Raw genomic sequence first — 24,699 nt, 5'->3', positions numbered from 1 at the left:
AAGCTGAACATACCCGAAGTGGACTTCATTATATTTCACGTCTCAAGAGATGCGATATTTTTAATTGTTCTGCTGTACATAGTTGCATTTATAAGATGGCACAGGGATTGAAATGACATCCTGAATAACTCATTGGAAAAGTTGAGTGTTCTATTGCAAAGGACTTAGGAGTTGTACAACAAACAGAGTTTATAGAAAAGGAATACAAAATGCCCTTGTGATCAGATTTACACCTTCCAGATGAAATTTTACCTCTCAGTTTACCGGGCGAGTTGGCCGTGCGGTTAGGGGCGCGCAGCTGTGAGCTCACATCAGGGAGATAGTGGTTTCGAACCCCACTGTCAGCAGCCCTGAAGATGGTTTTCCGTGGTTTTCCCCATCTTCACACCAGGCAAATGCTGGGGCTGTACCTTAATTAAGGCCACGGCCGCTTCCTTCACATTCCTAGGTTTTTCGTCTCCCATCGTCGCCATAAGACCTATCTGTGTCGGTGTGACTTAAAAGAAATAGTAAAAAAACTCCCAGTTTTAGACTTGCAGAGAGTGAAAACTCGCAAAGGAGACTTCTATGGTGCAGCAGTTAAACTTCTGTCCGTAGATTTCACATTAGATGAACGGTAATTTCAAAGCGAGTATCAAATATACACTGACTGACAGTGACAATGCAACACCAAGGAGTAGTAGTTCGAAAGGGATGAAAGTTGGGGAAAAAACAGAGACGGCACGGACGAATAATTGATGTTTATTTCAAACCGATATGCAGGTTACACAATGCGCACGGCATCGACTCAGTAGGATGTAGGACCACCGCGAGCGGCGATGCACACAGAAACACGTCGAGGTACAGAGTCAATAAGAGTGCGGATGGTGTCCTGAGGGATGGTTCTCCATTCTCTGTCAACCATTTGCCACAGTTGGTCGTCCGTACGAGGCTGGGGCAGAGTTTGCAAACGGCGTCCAATGAGATCCCACACGTGTACGATTGGTGAGAGATCCGGAGAGTACGCTGGCCACGGAAGCATCTGTACACCTCGTAGAGCCTGTTGGGAGATGCGAGCAGTGTGTGGGCGGGCATTATCCTGCTGAAACAGAGCATTGGGCAGCCCCTGAAGGTACGGGAGTGCCACCGGCCGCAGCACATGCTGCACGTAGCGGTGGGCATTTAACGTGCCTTGAATACGCACTAGAGGTGACGTGGAATCGTACGCAATAGCGCCCCAAACCATGATGCCGCGTTGTCTAGCGGTAGGGCGCTCCACAGTTACTGCCGGATTTGACCTTTCTCCACGCCGACGCCACACTCGTCTGCGGTGACTATCACTGACAGAACAGAAGCGTGACTCATCGGAGAACACGACGTTCCGCCATTCCCTCATCCAAGTCGCTCTAGCCTGGCACCATGCCAGGCGTGCACGTCTATGCTGTGGAGTCAATGGTAGTCTTCTGAGCGGACGACGGGAGTGCAGGCCTCCTTCAACCAATCGACGGGAAATTGTTCTGGTCGATATTGGAACAGCCAGGGTGTCTTGCACATGCTGAAGAATGGCGGTTGACGTGGCGTGCGGGGCTGCCACCGCTTGGCGGCGGATGCGCCGATCCTCGCGTGCTGACGTCACTCGGGCTGCGCCTGGACCCCTCGCACGTGCCACATGTCCCTGCGCCAACCATCTTCGCCACAGGCGCTGCACCGTGGACACATCCCTATGGGTATCGGCTGCGATTTGACGAAGCGACCAACCTGCCCTTCTCAGCCCGATCACCATACCCCTCGTAAAGTCGTCTGTCTGCTGGAAATGCCTCCGTTGACGGCGGCCTGGCATTCTTAGCTATACACGTGTCCTGTGGCACACGACAACACGTTCTACAATGACTGTCGGCTGAGAAATCACGGTACGAAGTGGGCCATTCGCCAACGCCGTGTCCCATTTATCGTTCGCTACGTGCGCAGCACAGCGGCGCATTTCACATCATGAGCATACCTCAGTGACGTCAGTCTACCCTGCAATTGGCATAAAGTTCTGACCACTCCTTCTTGGTGTTGCATTTGCTATGTCAGTCAGTGTATTTGTTATCCCGACATAATTTATCTCCTTTTTGTAGACTAATGAATAAGATATATTTTGTGAAATTTAGAGATGTATGTTGTTATTCCTTAGTCTCCGTTCATGTAACCTGTCATTCTTTCAGGGTTTTTATTTAGTCCCAGGTCCACCTCACCCTACAGTTCGTTGTGATGACCGCACAGCTACGTGGCAAATTTGGCTGCCAACAGGAGAGTTGCTTCTCAACACACATTATTCCTCCACCAGCGTTCCTGGACGAGTCCTGAGTATCGTGGAAGCTGTTTTGTACCAACTGAGAGGCCGCTCCAGTCGCTTCTCCCCGCTCACCAACAGACAGGTGAGTCCAAGGAGACCAAAGAGTTCTGTAACAAGAGGTTTATGAATATGAAATAAGTGGTCGCAGGTTTAATAGTCTAAGGTATGTGTCTGTGACGTATTAGTTGAATACATAACATCTTCAGACCCCAGGTACACACTTCCACTTCTTAATTTTTGGTCAGTGACTGAATGACTGCATTCCGTGAATTATAACCACGGATCCACTTTTGCGAACCACTGAGGGCAGATTGCACCAACAGAAGACGATGCCGGATGGAAAACTTCATAAATAGCAAAATAACGGATAGACGTAAGATGGTTTGGAGAAGGTTTATATTTTAGTGTTCTTTTGTCGGGGTTGACGTTACCTTCAGATATCTTTTCTCATGCTTCGCTCGCTGCATTCGCTAAGATTTGTTTCCAATAATACATCGCAAAATATTGTAATTCAATGTAAATATTAGGGTTCACACATATATGTAATATCCATCACAACTGTCGTAAGAAATGAGTAAACTGTCTGTTGATCTCCTTGGCTGAATGGTCAGTGTAGTGGCCTTCGGTTCAGAGGGCCCCGGGTTCGAATCCCGGCCGGATTGGGGATTTTAATCTGAATGGCTAATTCCCTTGGACCGGGAGAGTTCGCCGTGCGGTTATGGACGCGCAGCTGTGAGCTTGCACCCTGGAGGTAGTGGAGTCGAACCCCACTCTCGGCAGCCCTGAAGATTGTTTTCCGTGGCTTCCCATTTTCACACCAGACAAATGCTTGGGTTGCACTTTAATTAGGGCCAAGGCCGCTTCCTTCCTACTCCTAGGCCTTTCCTATCATATCGTCGCCAAAGACTTCTGTGTCGGTGCAACGTAAAGCACATTATAAAAAATCGCTTGGCTCGGAGACTGGATATTTGTGCTGTTCCCATAATCCCTACAACTTACACACCACACTATACTAGACTACAATAGCACGTAGTTGCCCATACACGGATGATGCTGCACACACTCATCGTAGGGTCTGACTTGCATAGGCTGGCAATAATCACACGGAATTATTATTATTATTTACTTATCTAATGCGACTTTTGATTCCTTAGACTATTATAAGAACGGTAGTACATGAGTTACAGTTTCACTTCACCTGCTCTTGGGTGTGAAGAGGTTAATGAAGACCTGTTTTTAAATATTATGTTATAGAAGTGCAAACCTATTTTTAAATAATTTATTTTTAACACAACCACGTTATTATACACATTTTCACACTTATTAGGCAAGTCCACTTCCGCGCCTTCGTATTCCTCTGAAATTTGCTTCTACGAAGTCGCGCCATTTAACGTATTTTCTGAATCATGCAGGCGGTGTCTAGGGGCTTCTCTTGTGTTTTCAGATGTTTCTGAAGGTGGTCAGTCGCTACATGGTGCGTACACTGTTGTGGTTCCATCTGGAGAGACACGCCACTCTACTAGCATGGGCTCCGGACATGTTGTCCACCCATGTGATCCGCCTGCTTGACATGCTGGTAACGGCTCTTCGGACGCAGAGACACCGGTCTTACTTCTTTCCATGGTGCAATGTGATGTTGCATGCAGCCTTCGGAGGACTGCATCACACAGAAGAGGATTACCTGGCAGACGCAGATTCACTCGATGGTTTCCTAAGGAGTCTTCACCAAGAGTCTTCTATAGATGCTTTACCCTCCGACAACGACGTAGATTCTGAGAGGTACATCTGATATTCAGGACTAATTCTTTAAGTAGGGAGGAAAATATTAAACATAATTTATCTGATAATTCCATGATTTTGAAGTACTCAAACCTTCGTGACATACTACTATATTATTATACAAGATTTTCAGCGAGTATGCTCACAAGTCTTCAGCAGTGTGGTCCTATAATAATTATTTGACGAGAAATCAAACGTTGGTTGTAGACATGGTGTGGGCTGTTAGGGTCATGCCGTGTCAAGAAAGCAAGTTCCAACCCTTTAGGTTCATTGTAGAAGTCTTCCTCGTGAACAATCGAAATTTTCTTCTGAAGGCGCGGAGCAAAGTTCACTGAGTGACGTTTTCTGAACTTCTTGTTTTCTTGACACGACATAAGCCCACAAAAGCCCATATCACGTCTACAAGTACGGGCCGTGAAAGCATCAATGTTATTAAACATTGGTTAGTTACGACCATTCATATTTTCAGCTATTTTGTCATAAAATATCGACCGCTTTTAGAGAATTTAGTCCCTAGTCCATTTTTCAGTTCACTTATATTATTTTATTTGCGAATCGACCACTGAGGATCGCGCTACAATTACATTTTTGCTTTGACTGAAGTTTATTATTTCTCCAGTCCTCCTCCATAACGGCGCTGTGCTGTTTCTTCTGTTCATCCGTTCAGGCTCTTCCCGTCTTTGCAGTTCGTTCGGCTCGAAATCCTTCCAAATTTTGAATCATGGTCCGAAGTGTTATCCTGTGTAACATCTGAACTTCCTGGATGTTGTACTTCTCTAGATCTTTACGAACTTCCTTAATCCATGCCGTTGTTGTATTCTTGTTCCACAGGTAGTCGAATAACTTTTTAGTTAGTCGGGTTTTGTCCCTTCTTTACAAATGTCTGAGAAATGATAACCTTCTCTTTTTCATAGTCTCTGAAATATTCTCCACATTTTTGTAGACTTCATTGTTGTTCCAAAGTTTCCAGCCGGTTTCAATCCGCATTGGGCCCAAGATTTTCCGTATTATTCTTCTGTCTAGGATTTCCAGCTTCTACAACTTTTAATTCATGGAAAGGCATTCGCTGGCATATAGGCATTCTGTTTTTACTACAGTTTTGTAATGCCTTATTTTAGCACTCCATGAGATGCATTTTTTGTTGTAGATGTTTTTAGTAAGTTTGTAAGCTCTCTCAATTTTTAAGATACCATCGCCTACAGCAGCTTTCTCTAGTCCGTTCTCTTATATGATTTCACCAAGGTATTTTCACTTTTTAACCCCCTGAATCCATCCAATCTCTGTTTCAATGAATTCTGGTTCATGTTTGTCATTAATCATGAACTTGGACTTCGAGATCCTAAGTCCCGTCCTGCTAGCGATCTTTTCTAGGAGGTTGATCTGTATTTATTTTATTACAGATACAAATGCACATCTCAGTAACCTTTGTATTACACATATAATCAGTATGACGAACTGGAGATTACAGTGTTTGTGGTCGTCAAAAGTAAAAGAACAGCAGCCACTGCTAGTGACTTTGGTTCAGAAAGAATACCCGATTATGGTTTACCTCCTCCAAAATTATTCCAAATAACCTCAATGAGGAGGAAGAACGTGCAAATTCCTAATTGGACCACTTTGAATACTATTTGAGTGTCAGGTATTTATAGGAACGTCAGATATGAACGTGTAGTACTGTAAGTGGTCATACCCACCTCTTAGACCGGCAGTGAATCCCCCATCAATCTGTTACTTTTGGACCTCTGGCGCATAAGCCCGTTCTGACATCATGCATATAACGAATCCCATAACTACACAGAATCCGACTGCTGCACATATGAAGAAGAGTGCAATGGTCCATCAACTGAAACATTCCCTCCTCCAGGGAAAATTGCTTCCTTGCTGTCAAAGAAATTCTGAAAGCGGTTGTAAGAGTGCTGTACAAGAAACATGAGGGAAACCTGAACAAGTCTCAATTAGCAGTTGCACAGGATACTCAGTTTCTAGGCCTGTGATTTGAGGCTCCCCCAGTAGTACCATCTAACTGTGTCTCCAGCTTTCCCTGTAGTGTCTGCATTGCTGAGTTCATTGGGTTGTAATCTTTAATTACATTAAGCAGGCGACTGCAGTGTATTCTTTAACTTGGAAATTTGTAACGTAGCGGCTAAGGGAACTGATGACTGAAATTTTCAACTTCCACAATTTTTCAGATATAGCATTAAATTTTGTGAGCATATTCATAAAGTAAATGCTAACTATTACATCAAGTTTCAAAGCAGTGGGTTAATTCAATCTTCAATTATTTTCTATATTTAGTTATGAGTTAAGTTCCCTGAGACTCAATTTTGGTTTCTGTGACTTCAAGTATCCATCAGACTGGAAATTTTTGAATTTCTGGTTTGCTAATTTCTAGAGAAAACTTAATATACCGACGTAATGAAATGCACGGAACGTTCTTTCCAATCAACAAACAAAATTCCTTATAAGTATGTTTTATGTTTTGTTAATTGAAGATATTGGTATTATTATTATTATTATTATTATTATTATTATTATTATTACAATTGGTTTTACGTCGCACCGACACAGATAGGTCTTATGGCGACGATGGTATAGGGAAGGCCTAGGAGTGGAAAGGAAGCGGCCGTGGCCTTAATTTAGGTATAGCCCCAAAATTTGCCTGGTGTGGAAATGAGAAACCACGGAAAACAATCTTCAGGGCTGCTGACAATGGGGTTCGAACCCACTATCTCCCGGATGCAAGTTCACATGTGCGTCCCAAACCGCACGGCCAACTCGCCTGGTGAAGATATAAGTTATTACTATAATTCTAGAAAGTTTCATATCAATCAGACAAGAACTAAAGCACAGGAAGCAAAGCACTAAAAAAAGTGAAAAGTGAGAAAAAGGCATCTGAAATTTTGAATGTACCTGTTATGTATTTTAGATTATGAGGTAATCAGTGGAACATCGTAAAGCGCTGACACCATACCACTGTCATTTGTCAAACCTTGGAGCCAAATTCAAACGGAAACGGCAAAATACTACCAAAATATGCGAACAAGTGCTATCAGTGCGAGGTGGGCGTGGCAGAGATACCCACACTACGACCCGTTGAAATGTCCGTACGGCCTTCAAAAATGGCAGAACTTGAAATATTCTGCCATTTTCTGATAGTAGAAGGATCAGTGTTATTTTTTAAACCATAATTCCGAAAATCGATTTTCTGTAATTAAATCACGAAAGTTCAGTCATTGGTCCCCTTAAGAAGATAGTGTCATATTCCTGTCTCCTGTCTAGGGACACGCGGCTGTGAGCTTGCATTCGGGAAATAGTGTGTTCGAAGCCCATTGTCGGCAGCCCTTAAATGGTTTTCACTGGTTTCTCATCTTCACACCAGGCAAATGCTGGGGTTGTACCTTAATTATGGCCATGGCTGATTCCTTCCATCTCCTAGCCCTTTCCTATCTAATCGTTGTCATAAGACCTATCCGTGTCGGTGCGACGTGGAACCAATTTTGTACAAATATATATATATATATATATATATATATATATATTCTGTCAAACATTTTGGATGCATTTATTTCTGAGAATTACTTTCGGTTGGCTTGATAGCCTGGTTGTCCATACGGTTAGCACCATTAACTGTCATCCTCGGGGACCCGGGCTTGATTCCCGATGCTGACAGAAATTTAAAGAAAGACAGCTATATGGTTTAAATGGTAAATGCCGGGCTGAGTGGCTCAGACGGTTAAGGCGCTGGCCTTCTGACCCCAACTTGGCAGGTTCGATCCTGGCTCAGTCCGGTGGTATTTGAAGGTGCTCAAATACGTCAGCCTCGTGTCGGTAGATTTACTGGCACGTTAAAGAACTCCTGCGGGACTAAATTCCGGCACTTCGGCGTCTCCGAAAACCGTAAAATAGTAGTTAGTGGGACGTAAAACAAATAACATTAAAATTATTAAATTATTAAATGGTAAATGCAGCTCACCTGCATTGGCGTTGTACCAGAAAAGAGATGCATCAACTCATAGTCTGACAAACTTTGCATCACGAATATCACATTACAAAGTTTTAGCAACATGGTCCGAAACTGACTTACACTTCAACTTCAGGGATGAATACCTTCGATTTAGTATGTACTGTAGTAATAATCAAAATCTCAATAATTCTATTAGAATATTAATATCGATGCGAGACAAGACTCCGGCACCTCGGTGTCTCCAAAAACCGTGATCGTAGTGGGACATAAAGCTAACAACATTATTATTATTATTATTATTATTATTATTATTATTATTATTATTATTATTATTATTGTCCGCCTCTGTGGTGTAGTGGTTAGCGTGATTAGCTGCCACCCCCGGAGGTCCGGGTTCGATTCCCGGCTCTGCCACGAAAGTTGAAAAATGGTACGAGGGCTGGAACGGGGTCCACTCAGCCTCGGGAGGTCAACTGAGTAGAGGTGGGTTCGATTCCCACCTCAGCCATCCTGGAAGTGGTTTTCCGTGGTTTCCCACTTCTTCTCCAGCGAATGCTGGGATGGTACCTAACTTCAGGCCACGGCCGCTTCCTTCCCTCTTCCTTGTCTATCCCTTCCAATCTTCCCATCCCTCCACAAGGCCCCTGTTCAGCATAGCAGGTGAGGCCGTCTGGGCGAGGTACTGGTCATTCTCCCCAGTTGTATCCCCCGACCAAGAGTCTGAAGCTCCAGGACACTGCCCTTGAGGCGGCAGAGGTGGGATCCCTCGCTGAGTCCGAGGGAAAAGCCGAACCTGGAGGGTAAACAGATGATGATGATGATTATTATTATTATTATTGTCATTATTATTATTATTATTATTATTATTATTATTATTATTATTATTATTATTATTATTATTATTATTATTTGTTAGTACATGCATACTAAGGACTACGTTATTTCAGCTGTCTTCTTTGGGCTTTGATCTTTGCCCAGTGCTCCCCTATTCGTTGCCGGTGTTGCATTTTTCTTTCGTTCGTCCACGACTTTACTGTCTTCAACTTTCGCCTTTCTTGGAAACCTTGGCGGTCTTTTAGTTTCTTCCTGTGTGGGTTGCGTTCTTGTAGGCTATATCTTCATCAATCATAAGTGATGCCCATCTCCTGTACGTCCATTTCCACCTCCTTGATCAAAGTTGGCTGGGTCTTACTATCTTTAAAATAGGTAAAGATTATTATTACTTTCATCGTTCTTTTCTGGTTTAGAAGGAGTTTTTTTTTTCATTTTAAGTAGTTTTCTTTTTTAATGAAGCGCAACATATATCCCTATTACACCTCAAATACCAGTATGTTTTCCCCTCAATATTTTACTTCTCGAAGATGCCAGAGGTTCTAACTGGTGGTCTCTGTTATCTATTGCCACAGGTACCTGTTGTCAGAACGTCTGGAAGTGGCGCTGCTCACCAAATGGAAGGACGTCTTGACGGACCTGGCTCCTCCAGCTACGACTCGATCACGTCGCCTGAGTTTTAGCGCCAGTCCCAACAGTACCATGGCCAACACTACAGCTGCTGCCGCCCATTACACTCCCCGTCAGCTGGACTACATTAGCAACCTGTTCCGCGAGATGCTTAAAGTGCGCCAGCTCACTCTCCAGGTATTGGTCAGCCACAATATTCTAGTAAAGTTCATGAAAGCTTGAAGCTCGCTCCAGAAAGTACCTTCGATGGTCTGACATACTGGTGAAATTAGTACGCTCTTTGTGACATCTAATTTATCTTTAAATTTTGATCTTTATAAAAACGGAGCTTTTTATTCTATAATATTTTAATTGGATTTCGTCATCATCATCATCATCATCATCTGTTTACCCTCCAGGTTCGGTTTTTCCCTCGGACTTAGCGAGGGATCCCACCTCTACCGCCTCAAGGGCAGTGTCCTCGAGCTTCAGACTCTTGGTCGGGGCATACAACTGGGGAGTATGACCAGTACCTCGCCCAGGCGGCCTCACCTGCTATGCTGAACAGGGGCCTTGTGCAGGGATGGGAAGATTGGAAGGGATAGACAAGGAGGAGGGAAGGAAGCGGCCGTGGCCTGAAGTTAGGTACCATCCCGTCATTCGCCTGGAGGAGAAGTGGGAAACCACGGAAAACCACTTCCAGGATGGCTGAGGTGGGAATCGAACCCACCTCTACTCAGTTGACCTCCCGAGGCTGAGTGGACCCCGTTCCAGCCCCCGTACCACTTTTCAAATTTTCGTGGCAGAGCCGGGAATCGAACCCGGGCCTCCGGGGGTGGCAGCTAATCACGCTAACCACTACACCACAGAGGCGGACATTGGATTTCGTAGTTTTGAATAGTTCGGAATCCTTACAGAAAACACACACACACACACACACATACACACAGAGAGAGAGAAATAAATTTAAATACTGCAACTGTAGTATGTTTAGTTATTTTTTCCGATGATATAGCACGTCCGATTTTATAGTCTTAAATCCGTATCTTTTAAGAGTATGGCGATTGCATTCTACACCTCTTGTTGTTGGGATGATAAAATGCACTGGATGTTGAGTGGTAGTTAGAAGTTGATTGACAGTAAAGTTGTTAGTAATTTTTTCCGCAGCACATTATAAAGATTGCACGGGTCGAGGTGAGCGATTGCTTGACGGTCACAGGAAGAGTAAGGCGAGTTTAGGACTCCTGTCTGGTAGAGATGGTTTGCAAAACTGCCGTGATTGAACCTCATGCGAAAGAGAAGTCACGTATCGGCGGCAAGCATTCCATTTGGAGAACCAAGGTGAGTGAGGGGGGTATGGTTGTACTGCAGCGTATTGTTGTCATCCTTCTCGTCCGGTGCCGTGGTGTAGGGGGCAACGCGTCCGCCTGTCACCCGGCGGCCCTGGGTTCGATTCTGGGCCGGGTCAGCGTTTTAAATTGTAAATGATTAATATCCCTGGCCTGGGGGCTGGGTGTTTGTGTCGTTCTTAATGTTCAACACTTTACACTTCCGTCATTTCCAAATACACGCCGGTTCACAACATATGGTGCAAAGTAGGAGCAAAAGATCTTCTTAGGTCGACGCCCCGAAAAAATAGCATTTTAAAAAATGTCATCCTTCTTCATTTTGCGTTCGGGAACGCTGTTTGATACGTGGTACACAGTTTCGAATTGGTAAATCTAGGCCTTGGCCCAAATACGTTGCTGTTCTAAGCGAGCCGGTCAACATATTTCTTGTGTACCCACAGAAAGAAAAAGAGCTTATAACAGCACATGGAACCGTTTCAGTGAGTTAACTTCTCACGTCAACCCTTATCCACCCACCATACAAACAAATTACTGTATATAGAGGACGTAATGAAAAATTACGATTTGTTTAACGTCGCACCGACACAGGTAGGTCTTATAGCGACCATGGAATAGGAGTGGGAAGGATGCGACTGTGGCCTTAATTAAGGTACAGCCCCAGCATTTGCCTGGTGTAAAAATGGGGAACCACGGAAAACCACATTCAGGGCTGCCGACAGTGGGGTTCGAACCCACTATCTCCCGAATGCAAGCTGACGGCTACGTGACCCAAGCCGCACAGCCACATGCTCGGCAAATTGACAAAGTATTGTGCAATAAATATTATATGATATATGCTCCATTCAGATTTGAATAAATACCCAACATCAACAGAAATAAGGTAGGGCCTACTTATTCAATATACCCAATACGAAGCTTCGAAATTACTATTTTTATTTCATTTTGGCCGGTCAGAGTGGCTCAGAGGGTTCAGGCGCTGGCCTTCTGATAGGTTTTTAGCAGGTTCGATCCTGGTTCAGTCCGGTGGTATTTGAGGGTGCTCAAATACTTCAGCCTCTGGTCGATAGATTGATTGGCACGTATGAGAATTCCTGCGGAACTAAATTCCGGTACCTCGGCGTCTCCGAAACTCGTAAAAGTGGTTAGTGGAACATAAATCCAGTAACATTATTTTTTATTTTTTGCTGAGACTGTAATTACGATGATTTTATGGAACTCTCTAATAATCAGCTTCTGCCTCCTATCTCAGACATCGGATCTTGAAACATAAGATGGTTCATGAATATAATAACATATTTCAATCGAATGGCCTCAGCTACCGTGTTCACGCTATTTGATTTGACACAATTCAGGCTGCCTGCGTGGCAAATCCAACGTTTCCTTTCACTCTACTAGATAGCTGAGAGAAACCAGAAACCTAAAGGGCGACCTATTACTGAGTATTGCATTTAATTTTGCTGGGAGAATACTTAACATATCACCAGAGGCTTATTATCGTACGGCCCTTCCAACCTTAATAAATCTGAGTAATTCTGTCAGGTTTGAACCCACAATATTTGGATTCGGAGGCCAACACACTACTAATGATTCATAGAGGGAGCTATAATAATAATAATAATAATAATAATAATAATTGTTACCGTGTTTTGGTGGTAGGTAGAGGTGAAAGAAGGTGCGGGCGTGAATGAGTCTCAAACTACGGAATCAAAGTTACTGTAAAATTTAACAAGGTTATATTTTCTTTTCAAAATTAAGTAATAACAAAGAACAGGTACTTAGTAGCCGAACACAATTTGAAATGTACAATTACAGAGATTACAGAATTTGGGCTTCGAGCCCTGAGGTCACAATTCTTGAGCAACAAGCCCAACTTTACGGTATACACATTTCAACAAGGGGGCAGAAGACCCCAATCAAACCCTGGAGCACTTGCTCCAAATTGCACAGTAAAGCCTCCTCGAGGCATACAACACTCAGTGTCCAAAAGAGCCACTCGCTCTTTTATTTAAGCCTCTCCCAGGCCACACCAAACTCAACTTTCAAGTTGTCCTCAACGGACATAGACACAGGGGTAGAATACCCAATCTACTGAGGTCTATTGAATGAAAAGCAGGTTAATTAAATGACCTCTGAAATAACAATTTGAGAGGAGGCGAACTGCCCTCCTAATACACTAGTTTCAAAACCTAATTTGGCTCTAGGCCATGGATGCAAGGGCTAATCCCATACTACAGAGGTGACTTAAGAAAATAACAATTTACTTTACATTACGGAAGAATAGGTTGAGAAAAATAAGTTCACCTCAAAACAATATGATTGGGAGCTCGAGAGGGTTAAGCACTCTCTATCCCGATATGCAGTTTCAAAAGAGAATAGATACCAGTTGTTTTTACATTTTAGGAAAAGGTTACATGGTTGAACGCTTAGAACCCGCCCCGAAAGTTAAACTGCTGAGCTGGCAAAGAAAGAAGTTATTAATCGGCCATTACCTTGTTGTTGACCGCTGCCGAAGAAAGAGGCGCTTCCCGCCCCCTGCTATGTACTTAACACACTGAAAGATGGAACAGAAGTGGCGCAGAGACCCAAAAATCAGCAGTTTATATACTCTCGCAGACGGTTCTAGGCGTTAGGGGAAAGAAAACACCCTCCCACAAACTCTTTATTGGAGAAAAAGAGAAAACCCCTACACAAGATGAAGAGGAAACACATTATTGGTGGAAAATTAAGTAAAGAAATTCGCGATTGGGTACATACAAAACAAGGAGAAGGAAGGGGAAAATATAGCCAACTTAAACAATGACAGAAAGAAATTTAGCACAGAACAAACTTTTGAAATTAAATTTTCTCCAAGAAAAGTTCTTTCACTTCGCACTAGGGTGCACTATTGTCGATCTTCAGTAGTGTACTCTAGAAGAGAAAGTTCACACTTCTTACTTCAAGCGAAACAAAAACACATCAAAAATGACACAGTTCAAAAACTCAAATTTTTCCACATGGTGACATCTTCTGAGAAAGTAGAGAATTAATAGCGTATATAAAGTTCAGACTTCCTCCAGCAGAGGAGTTTCAACAGGCGCACATTTTAAATTAGCGGAGTGGAGGTGTACCGCCCGGTACAGACCTCCCCCCCCAAAAGTTCCTCCAGGGATGACACATGAAGTCAGTTTGAAACAAGGTCCAAGTTATGCTGTGGATATGAAGATTGATTGCCAAAAAAAAATTATTTGGTTTGTTTCAGTTTCAAAATTTGTTGTTGCAAGTGAAGTAAAGTCTTTCTGTTTGTAGTAGTTGAATTCTGAAGATTAACTTTTAATACTTCAAGGTGATGAAAAATTTTGCAATGTCCACCAAATATTGCTGTTGAAATTCCCAAGTGTAATCATTACTTATAGTAACAGTTCATGTAGTTGATGGTGATGAAGTGGGATGGCCAGACCGGCCTTTGCGGCTTGCGTCCAAAGGAGGCCGCTCGGACCCCTCAAGTACCCTGAGATACCGCTCGCCCGCACTATGAGGGGAGCAGAGGTGTTGAAGCACGCCGCGCCCGCGGTGAACATATACAGGCTGCGGGCAAGTAGCAGGTCGTGCGCCGCACATCAGCCTTGGCCGGGAGGAGAGCTCCGGCTCGCCGTGCACATGTCGTCCTCGCTGGGGCCGAGGGGGCCCATCCTCGGTCCCAACCGCGGCACAGCGCCGCGCGGCTGCGGGGGCACTGAAACATTAAAGCTAGGCGGCAGAATTGTGTTGGACCATCATGTTTCTTTTGAGGGCACAGGCATGTAGAGAGGTAGAGGGACTAGCGGCGTGCAAATATCCATGGCATTTAATCTTGGCAAGCCACAGTGTGTATTAAGCAGGAGACGGGAGCGTGCTAATGGCCGAGGCAAGGACAGAATGGCAGTTTAACGGATCGGGGAAGGTTTTACAAGAGGATTACATATAAGACCAAAATATTATAGAAGGGGCAGAAAGCCTTAAAAGTTGAACTCAAAAAAAAATATAACCTTCATATTCCTTTCAAATTATATGAAGCAAGTTGACACAAAATTTACACCGGTTTCACCTGGGACAGGTGAACCCTAAAAATCCTCTCGGTGGCTGGATTGCTTACTAACAATGTAACCGGCGTGAGAAAATCGAGAATTATACAAGGCCCATGAAATCTGGGGGCAAGCTTGCCCGCGGGAACAAAATTCTTGACCATAACTTGGTCACCTACCTTCAAAGGGGTGGGTCTCCGTCCACGATCATACCTTTCCCTAACCTTTTCATGAGACACTTTAAGATTGGCTTTAGCCTTCTTCCAAAGATCTTTAATGTTATCCGGATCTATTGTCTCGGGTAGAATGTCACTCAGAGACCAGAGGTTAGAGAGCGGCGAGTTGGGAACAAACTTGAACATCAAAGAAGCTGGAGTAAACTTGTGAGATTCATGAACCGCCGAATTCAAAGCAAAAGCTAACCAATGCAGGGACGTGTCCCACCTGGAATGATCATCATGATGATAGGCAATCAGTGCGGACCTGAGATTACGATTAACCCGTTCAGCCAGAGATGGTTGAGGGTAATACGCCGAAGTAGTTACATGAGAGATGGATAAGTCAAAACAGAATTTACGAAATAAATTAGATGTAAAAGCCTTAGCATTATCAGATACAATATATTGGCACGGACCAAAAGAAGCAAAAATAGAATTTAGGCAAGTAATGGTGGACTGAGCGGTAGCCAGCTTAGTCGGAAATAACCAGGAAAATCTGGTAAAACCATCTACACACACAAGGATGAACTTGTTGGCATTACCCTTTGACTGGGGGAATGGTCCTACATAGTCAATATACAGGCGTTCCATGGGGCGCGATGCTTGATGCGAAGACAAAAGGCCTACCTTGGCGGACATGGTGGGTTTACTGAGCAAACAAGATTTACAAGCTTTTACAAGTTCACGGATTTCACCGTCCATACCTTTCCAGATGAACATTTCACGAATCTTTTCACGAGTTTTAAAGATACCCAGATGCCCTCCTAATGGGGTTTCATGATAATACTTGAAGATCATAGGCACAAGAACAGCTGGAACAACAACTTTCATCATCTTATCATGCCTCGAAGGGCAACATAGAACCCCATTCCTCAGAACATAAGGGACAACATGTTCCCCAGAAGAAAGGGTTTCCATTATCGGAGCCAGCGTCGGATCTTCACGTTGGTATTTCTCAATGTCCCTAAAAAGCATGGGAGCATCTGTTAAGATGGCATTAACACCAGATAGCATGGACTCGGGGGGTGATGGACTGTCGACCTGTTCATGGTTCTCAACGTCGTCTGAAAACATACGGCTGAGTCCATCGGCAACAACATTTTCGGTACCTCTAATATGCCTGACATCAAATTGGAAGGCAGAAATACGGATGGCCCAACGGGCTATACGACCAGTACGACGCGGCCTACCTAAGACCCAGCTTAAGGCTTGATTATCTGTTTCCAGGTCGAATTTGACATGTTCCAGATAGAGACGGAACTTTTCTAAGGCAAATAAGACTGCCAACCCTTCGAGCTCATAGATGGAATACTTGGCTTCTTGAGCCGATAGAGTCCTAGATGCATAGGCGATGGGTCGCCTCCCTAGTTCAGTCTCTTGAAGAAGGACTGCAGCTACAGCTGACGATGACGCGTCCGTTTGGACGATGAATTTCTTTGAGAAATCAGGCATAGCAAGGACAGGGGCATTACAGAGAGCTAATTTCAGATCTTCAAAAGCGGCTTGTTGAGAAGGTCCCCACTCAAATTTGATGCCTTTCCTACGAAGAAGGTTTAATGGCGCCGCTCTATTAGCAAAGTTAGGAATGAACTTTCTGAAGAAATTCACCATCCCAATGAACCTGGCGATACCTTTAATGTCCTTGGGAGGTTTAAAATCCCGGATGGCCTGTGTTCTAGAATGATCGACTGCTACCCCATCGGGTGACACAATATGCCCTAGGAATGACATAGAGGGCTTAGCAAAGGCAACCTTGGACAACTTAACAGTTAACCCAGCCTTACGAAGGCGATCGAGAACTTCTCGCAGATGATCTAGATGTTCTTCAAAAGTCTCTGAAAATACGACGACATCATCTAAGTAGTGATATAAGTACTCGAATTTGATGTCGGAGAAGACCCTATCTAGTAGCCTAGTGAGTACAGCTGCTCCGGTGGGGAGCCCGAAAGGCACGCGGTTGTATTCGTATAAATTCCAGTCCGTAGCAAACGCTGTAAGATGTTTAGACTCTTCGGCAAGGGGAATTTGATTATAGGCCTGATTCAAATCCAAGATGGTGAAGAACTTGGCCTTACGAAACCATGAAAAACAAGAATGAAGGTCAGGAAGGGGCACAGATTGCAACACCACCTTCCGATTGAGAGCCCTGTAATCAATGACAGGCCTGAAGCCTCCTTGGGGTTTCGGGACTAGAAAAATAGGCGATGAATACGCCGACTTAGAGGGCCTAATAATACCATCCTTCAACATCTGGTCGATAATTTCTTTCAGAGCCTTCATTTTAGGTGGAGATAGCCTATAAGGTGGAAAACGGACAGGAATCGAATCCGTGACCTCAATTTTGTATTCAATAAGGTCAGTAACACCAAGAGTATCAGAGAACACCTCAGGAAACGACTGACACAATTTACGAATACTATCAGCCTGCTCCTCAGGTAGATGTCTAAGGTCTAACAACATCTCATCCTGGGTAGGCGAAATAGATGAACATGATACAGAATTACACTTTAACAAGGGAATATTGCAATTGGACGCAAATTTGAATGTGCACGACCTAGACTGGAGATCGAGCACAAGACCAGTGTGAGAAATAAAGTCCGCTCCCAATATGATGGGGCAAGACAAGTGCTTAGCCACAAACAGTTTAATTTTCCATGTAAACTTAAAAACACGAATTTTGACCAGTAAGGAACCTAGAATTTCTAATGGAGATGAATTAGCCGAAACGTATTGAACAGGAGAAGAGACATAGTCAGGAAGTTTACAAACCGTTTTCAATTTAGAATACCATTCAGCCGAAATAATCGAACAAACACTGCCTGAATCTAAGAGAGCTGTTATAGGCTCGTTATTTAACTCAATCTTAAGAAAAGGAACAGGTGCGGGGGTATCCGCCGCAATCCTAAGACACTCTTTGGGACCTTCAAAAGATGAATTTGAAAATTGCACGTTCCCTGAATTTACAACCTGTTTACCCGGGGCTGAGTCTCGGGAAGATGGATTAGTCGACTCAGCCGAAGCCACTAGTCACTTTTTATTATTGGCATAGGTGGAATTTGCACCAGAAGTTGAGCAGGAGGGGGTGCTATTCGAGTTTGGGCAATTCTTGGCGATATGTGAGAAAGCCCCACATTTAAAACAGCCTTGTGCTGAACCAGCTCCATTATTTGCCCTACTAGACTTGATCAGTGGACACTTATTGCGCAGATGGTCAGGCGACCCACAAGCATAACATTTACGGGGTGTGACTGGTCGGCGAGGTGGAGGCCGAGTATTACTAAACGAAGGAGGGGGTTCTTTCGCGACACGCAAAGAATCGGCGTATCTAACTCCTTCCGCTGAGACGGCCAATGCTTCAAGTTCAGAAAAAGTTTGCGGGCACGCCGCGAAACACAAATATGACCTGTAGGGTGGTGAAATCCCTTCCACAATAGCTTGTACAATTTGATCCTCAGGGAAGTGAAGAGCAAACACCCTGGTATAAAACTTAATGTCTTGTATGAAATCAGCCAAGTTTTCATCCAAGCGCTGTACCCGATAATAGTACTTCTGAATAAGGGAGGACCTAGCCCTAGCAGGGATGAAGTTAGCTAGCAAATGGGCATGGAAATCCTCAATAGATGATTGCTCGGCAATGGCTCTTACGATTTTATCAGAAAGAATACCAATAGCATACGGATAGATAATCTGCAAAATTTGACATGGAGAAAGAGAAAACACAAGGGCATGATCCTGAAATTCAACTAGAAATCTTAAGAAAGAAATTACATCACTGGTGGTATTAACGGAAAACTTAGAGATCCCTCTGAGCAACATTGCCAATGGATGAGGCAAGCTGCTAAACCCGGGTGACATAGTCGGTAAAGGTTTCAATGGCAAGGAAGTTAATTCAGAACGGATGTTACTCAACGATGCACGGCGTTCAGGCTCGTTGTCCAATGGGGCAGAGATAGTTTGAGCAGCAACGGTTATCCTATTAACTTCTCCCTTGGGAGGCGCTTCCTCACTCCCTACATTCACTATGGTGGGTTGATCAGATTTGGGAGGAACTTCCCCAGTCAACAATAAAGTGACCTTACTAGATAATTCGGAAATATTTTCCAGGAGCGTACTAGCTTCCTTCCTCTGAACGTCATTCAGTTTTAGAGACAACAGATCGTTAACCCTATTCGAAAAATGATATAGCCTGCCTTGCACACGCTTAATTTGATTAGGAGACGGATCATTTTCATCAAAAAAACTAACTACAGAAGCTAGCCCAGTAATATTCTCGACGATCGTGGAAAGAGAGTCATCAATTTCTTTCTCTCCCAAATTGGGGATGGAAATGGGCAAATCTAGGGACTCTCTAAGCTTGTTAGTGTCTACTGCAACCGTGCCTCCAGATTGTACATTTCTAATAGTCAATTCATATATCAACTCCTCCTTGCGCAAATAATTAAGATGGAGAACATCGCGAGGGCCTGGCATGATGACAAAACAATTTTGAAAAAGTCAAAAAATTCCAGCAACTGAGAAAATGGTTAGAGTTCGGATCAAAACAATGTGTAGCCGTCAAAAGGGGCTAAATTGAGACCCATTCAACCACGCTCTGCTACCACTTGTTACCGTGTTTTGGTGGTAGGTAGAGGTGAAAGAAGGTGCGGGCGTGAATGAGTCTCAAACTACGGAATCAAAGTTACTGTAAAATTTAACAAGGTTATATTTTCTTTTCAAAATTAAGTAATAACAAAGAACAGGTACTTAGTAGCCGAACACAATTTGAAATGTACAATTACAGAGATTACAGAATTTGGGCTTCGAGCCCTGAGGTCACAATTCTTGAGCAACAAGCCCAACTTTACGGTATACACATTTCAACAAGGGGGCAGAAGACCCCAATCAAACCCTGGAGCACTTGCTCCAAATTGCACAGTAAAGCCTCCTCGAGGCATACAACACTCAGTGTCCAAAAGAGCCACTCGCTCTTTTATTTAAGCCTCTCCCAGGCCACACCAAACTCAACTTTCAAGTTGTCCTCAACGGACATAGACACAGGGGTAGAATACCCAATCTACTGAGGTCTATTGAATGAAAAGCAGGTTAATTAAATGACCTCTGAAATAACAATTTGAGAGGAGGCGAACTGCCCTCCTAATACACTAGTTTCAAAACCTAATTTGGCTCTAGGCCATGGATGCAAGGGCTAATCCCATACTACAGAGGTGACTTAAGAAAATAACAATTTACTTTACATTACGGAAGAATAGGTTGAGAAAAATAAGTTCACCTCAAAACAATATGATTGGGAGCTCGAGAGGGTTAAGCACTCTCTATCCCGATATGCAGTTTCAAAAGAGAATAGATACCAGTTGTTTTTACATTTTAGGAAAAGGTTACATGGTTGAACGCTTAGAACCCGCCCCGAAAGTTAAACTGCTGAGCTGGCAAAGAAAGAAGTTATTAATCGGCCATTACCTTGTTGTTGACCGCTGCCGAAGAAAGAGGCGCTTCCCGCCCCCTGCTATGTACTTAACACACTGAAAGATGGAACAGAAGTGGCGCAGAGACCCAAAAATCAGCAGTTTATATACTCTCGCAGACGGTTCTAGGCGTTAGGGGAAAGAAAACACCCTCCCACAAACTCTTTATTGGAGAAAAAGAGAAAACCCCTACACAAGATGAAGAGGAAACACATTATTGGTGGAAAATTAAGTAAAGAAATTCGCGATTGGGTACATACAAAACAAGGAGAAGGAAGGGGAAAATATAGCCAACTTAAACAATGACAGAAAGAAATTTAGCACAGAACAAACTTTTGAAATTAAATTTTCTCCAAGAAAAGTTCTTTCACTTCGCACTAGGGTGCACTATTGTCGATCTTCAGTAGTGTACTCTAGAAGAGAAAGTTCACACTTCTTACTTCAAGCGAAACAAAAACACATCAAAAATGACACAGTTCAAAAACTCAAATTTTTCCACATGGTGACATCTTCTGAGAAAGTAGAGAATTAATAGCGTATATAAAGTTCAGACTTCCTCCAGCAGAGGAGTTTCAACAGGCGCACATTTTAAATTAGCGGAGTGGAGGTGTACCGCCCGGTACAATAATAATAATAATAATAATAATAATAATAATAATAATAATAATAATAATAATAATAATATGTTAAGTTCAAATTAACTGCCATGTATTTAAAATCTACTGAACGGGTCCCCCGCATTTAAGTACTCTGAGTGGTGGGTCGAGATCCGATCCAAAAACCTAGACCATCGAAACTACTACTACTAAAAAAAATTATTTCCCCTGAAGGGGCAGTGGGGCCTCTTGGACGGTAACGCCGTCTCTCAGGCCGGGAGATTCGTTACGGTGAAGGAGATGCACGGAGAAGGTGAGGGGGTTGGCGGCCATGGCCTATACTAGGAACAGTCCCAGCATTCGCCTTAGTGCAGGAGAATGGAAAAGCACGGAAAACCATTCTCAGGACAGCCGACCGTTGGGGCCAGCCATGAGGTCCAGTCCTGTCCCGTTTCCCGAATGCAGAGGAATAGAGCCACGGTAGAGCCGTGGCCACCCCTCCTCTGCTCGGTTGGCCGGTCGGAGTGCAGAGTTATTGGACCACGGACCAGCCGTGGCCACTTGTATGCCGAGACCCACTCTGTATCCACCGACCACCATCGAAAGTTAGCACCTAACTACTTACTCTACAAAACCGCTATGCTCATAAATGGATTCCTTGCACCTAATGACGTTTTAAAATTCTTGTAGTATAAACAAATTCTTAAAAATGAGTTACGAAACATGCATCAAAGTTGATTTCAACTAAATCAGTGGCAAATATGGAAATCATGAAGCAGAATAACAGTTTTAATTAAAGTTAAGCTTTTCGTCTTATTCATTCTGCACACTTATACAGTACCTAAGTATATTAATTAGGTTTATAATATTTAACGTAACTCCTGGGAAACACCTGATTTTTAACCATTGTTACTTGAAAGCACATATAAAAGGTACTACAGGGACAGTAATTATTATAAATATACTTTGCTTACACACATTATTAGCCCTCATCCGCGACGGATGCCTAGAAGTAATAAATAATAATGTTATTGACCTTACATCTTAAAATCTAATTTTACGGTTTTTGGAGACGCAGAAATGCGGGAATTTTGTCCCACAGGAGTTATTTTATCTGCCAGCATATCAACCGACATGCGGCTGGCGTATTTAAGCACATTCAAATACCTCTGGACTGAGTCGGGATCGAACCCGTAAGGTAGAGTTCGAAAGGCCAGCTCTCTACCACTTGAACCACTCAGCCCGACTCGGATGTCTAGCACTTACAACGCCAAATGCCTTTGAATTATAAACATCGAGCAGTAGTCATTGTGAATAATTGTGGTAAATATTTCTGTGTCATCATACCATATCTTGGTACTTAAACGAAAACAGTGATCAATACTTTCACTACACTGCGCTTACACACCTGGTATCATAATTTTTCACAAGCATGATCATTGTTTTGCTTCTTACACATCTTCAAAATATTCCTCTGATTTTACATTTTTGCGTTGAAAGGTTGTATGATGAAAATTTCGATTATTCATTCTTCGTCCATAACTTAAGTTTTCGAACATCAACTCTATATTTTTACGAAATTTCCTTCTCCTGTCTAGGACGCATGATTAGTGCAACGGTTTAGCCTCTGGGTTTGAACTCTGATGACCAAATTTTGAATCCCGACAGCTATGAGGTGGGATTTTCACTTGAAACGTCACTAGTGTCAGAAGGGCAGTCAAGTAAGGTCGAAGTTTCATGGAAGATTTCTCGGAGAACCCTACAGGGTACAGGTATATCGCCAAAATTATTTCAAATGTAATATATCTTATACATTTCATTGCTTCCCAAACTCTCGAACAGGAAAGTAAAACATTTCGAGTGTTGGCCACACTGGTCATGATGTACTCATATCACGCCTGTCTTATCACTCAGTACTTCTGGATACACTGTTGACAACCTTATTATTCCAAACGATGTGACCGTCTTTTCTGTTGAACATCGTCAGCACGTGCCATGATGGCGCAGGCTATGAGTAGACACGCTGATATTTAGCCTTGGGTGGATGAAATATAATATGCTACAACAAGACGTTAAATCAATGGTCGCAAAACCTCACAGATTAATGGCGTATTCTAGATATTACCCGTTCGACACGGAGTGAAGGTTACAGGTGGGTTTCGTTCGTCGTAGTGTGAGAGAGAGTGAGATCGCAGAGGTTGACTTTGAACACTGTCTCGACCTTCAAGTGTTCCCATAGAGAATAAAACGAAAGAATGTTGGAATGAAAATTTGCTTAGTACACTGAAGAAAATGGAAATTGCAACACACAGAAGGAGTGGTGCTACATTGCTGCAATTGAACATGCAGGACGAGTGTTTGGTTGTGATTCGATGATTACACTTTCAGGTTACTCTGACCGCAAGTTTGGACAACAATCAATACAGGATGTGCCCACCACGAGCTGCAATACATTGATGAATTCGTCGAGGCATGAAGAAAATAAGGCCCTGGATCGCTTCCTGAGGAATTGTGGCCGATGCTTGCTGCACTGCACGGGTCAGTTGTTCCAGAGTTGTGGGTGGCCGAGGACGGTTGGCCAGTTGTCGACACATCATGTCCCACACATGCTCAATAGGACTGAGGTCCGGGGATCTGGCGGGCCATTCTAAGGTTGTGATGTCGTGGAGAGCTGCTCTGGAAATGCGTGCAGTGTGAACTCGGGCACTGTCCTGCTGAAACATCCCATTAGCAATGTTCGCCATCACAGGAACAACCACTGGATTGAGTACCCTATCAACGTACTGTCGAGCAGTCATAGTGCCCTCGACAAGCACTAATTGTGGTTTCACATTAAAGCCCATAGCTCCCCAGACCATAATGCTTGGTGTTGGCCCTGTGTGCCTCTCGACAATAAGATCTGGGTGGCCCCTCTCCCCGGTACGTCGGCGCACACGATTCCGGCGATCACTGCGGGCAAGACAGAAGCGCGATTCATCACTAAAGACGACCCTATGCCATTCGTCGACCCACGTCGATCTTTCCCGACACCAGGCCAGCCTTACACGTCGCTGTTGTGGGGTCAATAGAACACCTTCTGTAGGGACACGGGCTCGTAAGCCAGCTGCACGCAGGCGATTACGAACTGTTTGTTGTGTAACGTGGGGTGCCACAGCTGCTCGAATTTGCGCTTCTGTTGCATGGGGTTCCATCCGGGCCATCCGAATGATGCGGCGATCCTCTCTCACAGTTGTCTGTCGCGCTGGGCCTGTACCAGGTCTACGAGTATGGGTACATTCATTTGACCACTGCTGCCATTCACGTTGTACCGTAGATGCCTTTCGGCCAACACGTGCAGCGACAGTCCTTAGCGATAATCCAGCCTCACACAGCCCAATTATCCGAGCCCTCTCAAACGACGACAGTTGTTGATAGCGTGCTCTTCTCTGTCGTCGAGGCATGTTTGACGGGGAACACTTCACTGCACAGACTGCATGTCAACTACGCTACACCAGAGTCCGTATACTGGAGTTGATTCCTCCGCGACCAATCACG

General features: G+C 43.8%; 1 protein-coding gene across 1 annotated transcript in view; it reads left to right on the top strand.

The window, feature by feature from the left end:
- LOC136863776 (uncharacterized) overlaps window positions 1-24,699 on the top strand; it is a 66,013-nt gene that overhangs the window by 23,690 nt on the left and 17,624 nt on the right. The window contains exons 5-7 of the mRNA XM_068226084.1: window positions 2,187-2,399; window positions 3,762-4,096; window positions 9,467-9,698. Of these exons, the coding sequence (XP_068082185.1) occupies window positions 2,187-2,399; window positions 3,762-4,096; window positions 9,467-9,698 (780 nt within the window). The remainder of the gene's footprint in view (window positions 1-2,186; window positions 2,400-3,761; window positions 4,097-9,466; window positions 9,699-24,699) is intronic.

The sequence above is a fragment of the Anabrus simplex genome, chromosome 2 (genome assembly GCF_040414725.1).
Source record: "Anabrus simplex isolate iqAnaSimp1 chromosome 2, ASM4041472v1, whole genome shotgun sequence".
NCBI lineage: Eukaryota > Metazoa > Arthropoda > Insecta > Orthoptera > Tettigoniidae > Anabrus > Anabrus simplex.
Note: the sequence above shows the minus strand (reverse complement) of the source record. Positions and strands in the feature narration are given on the sequence as shown.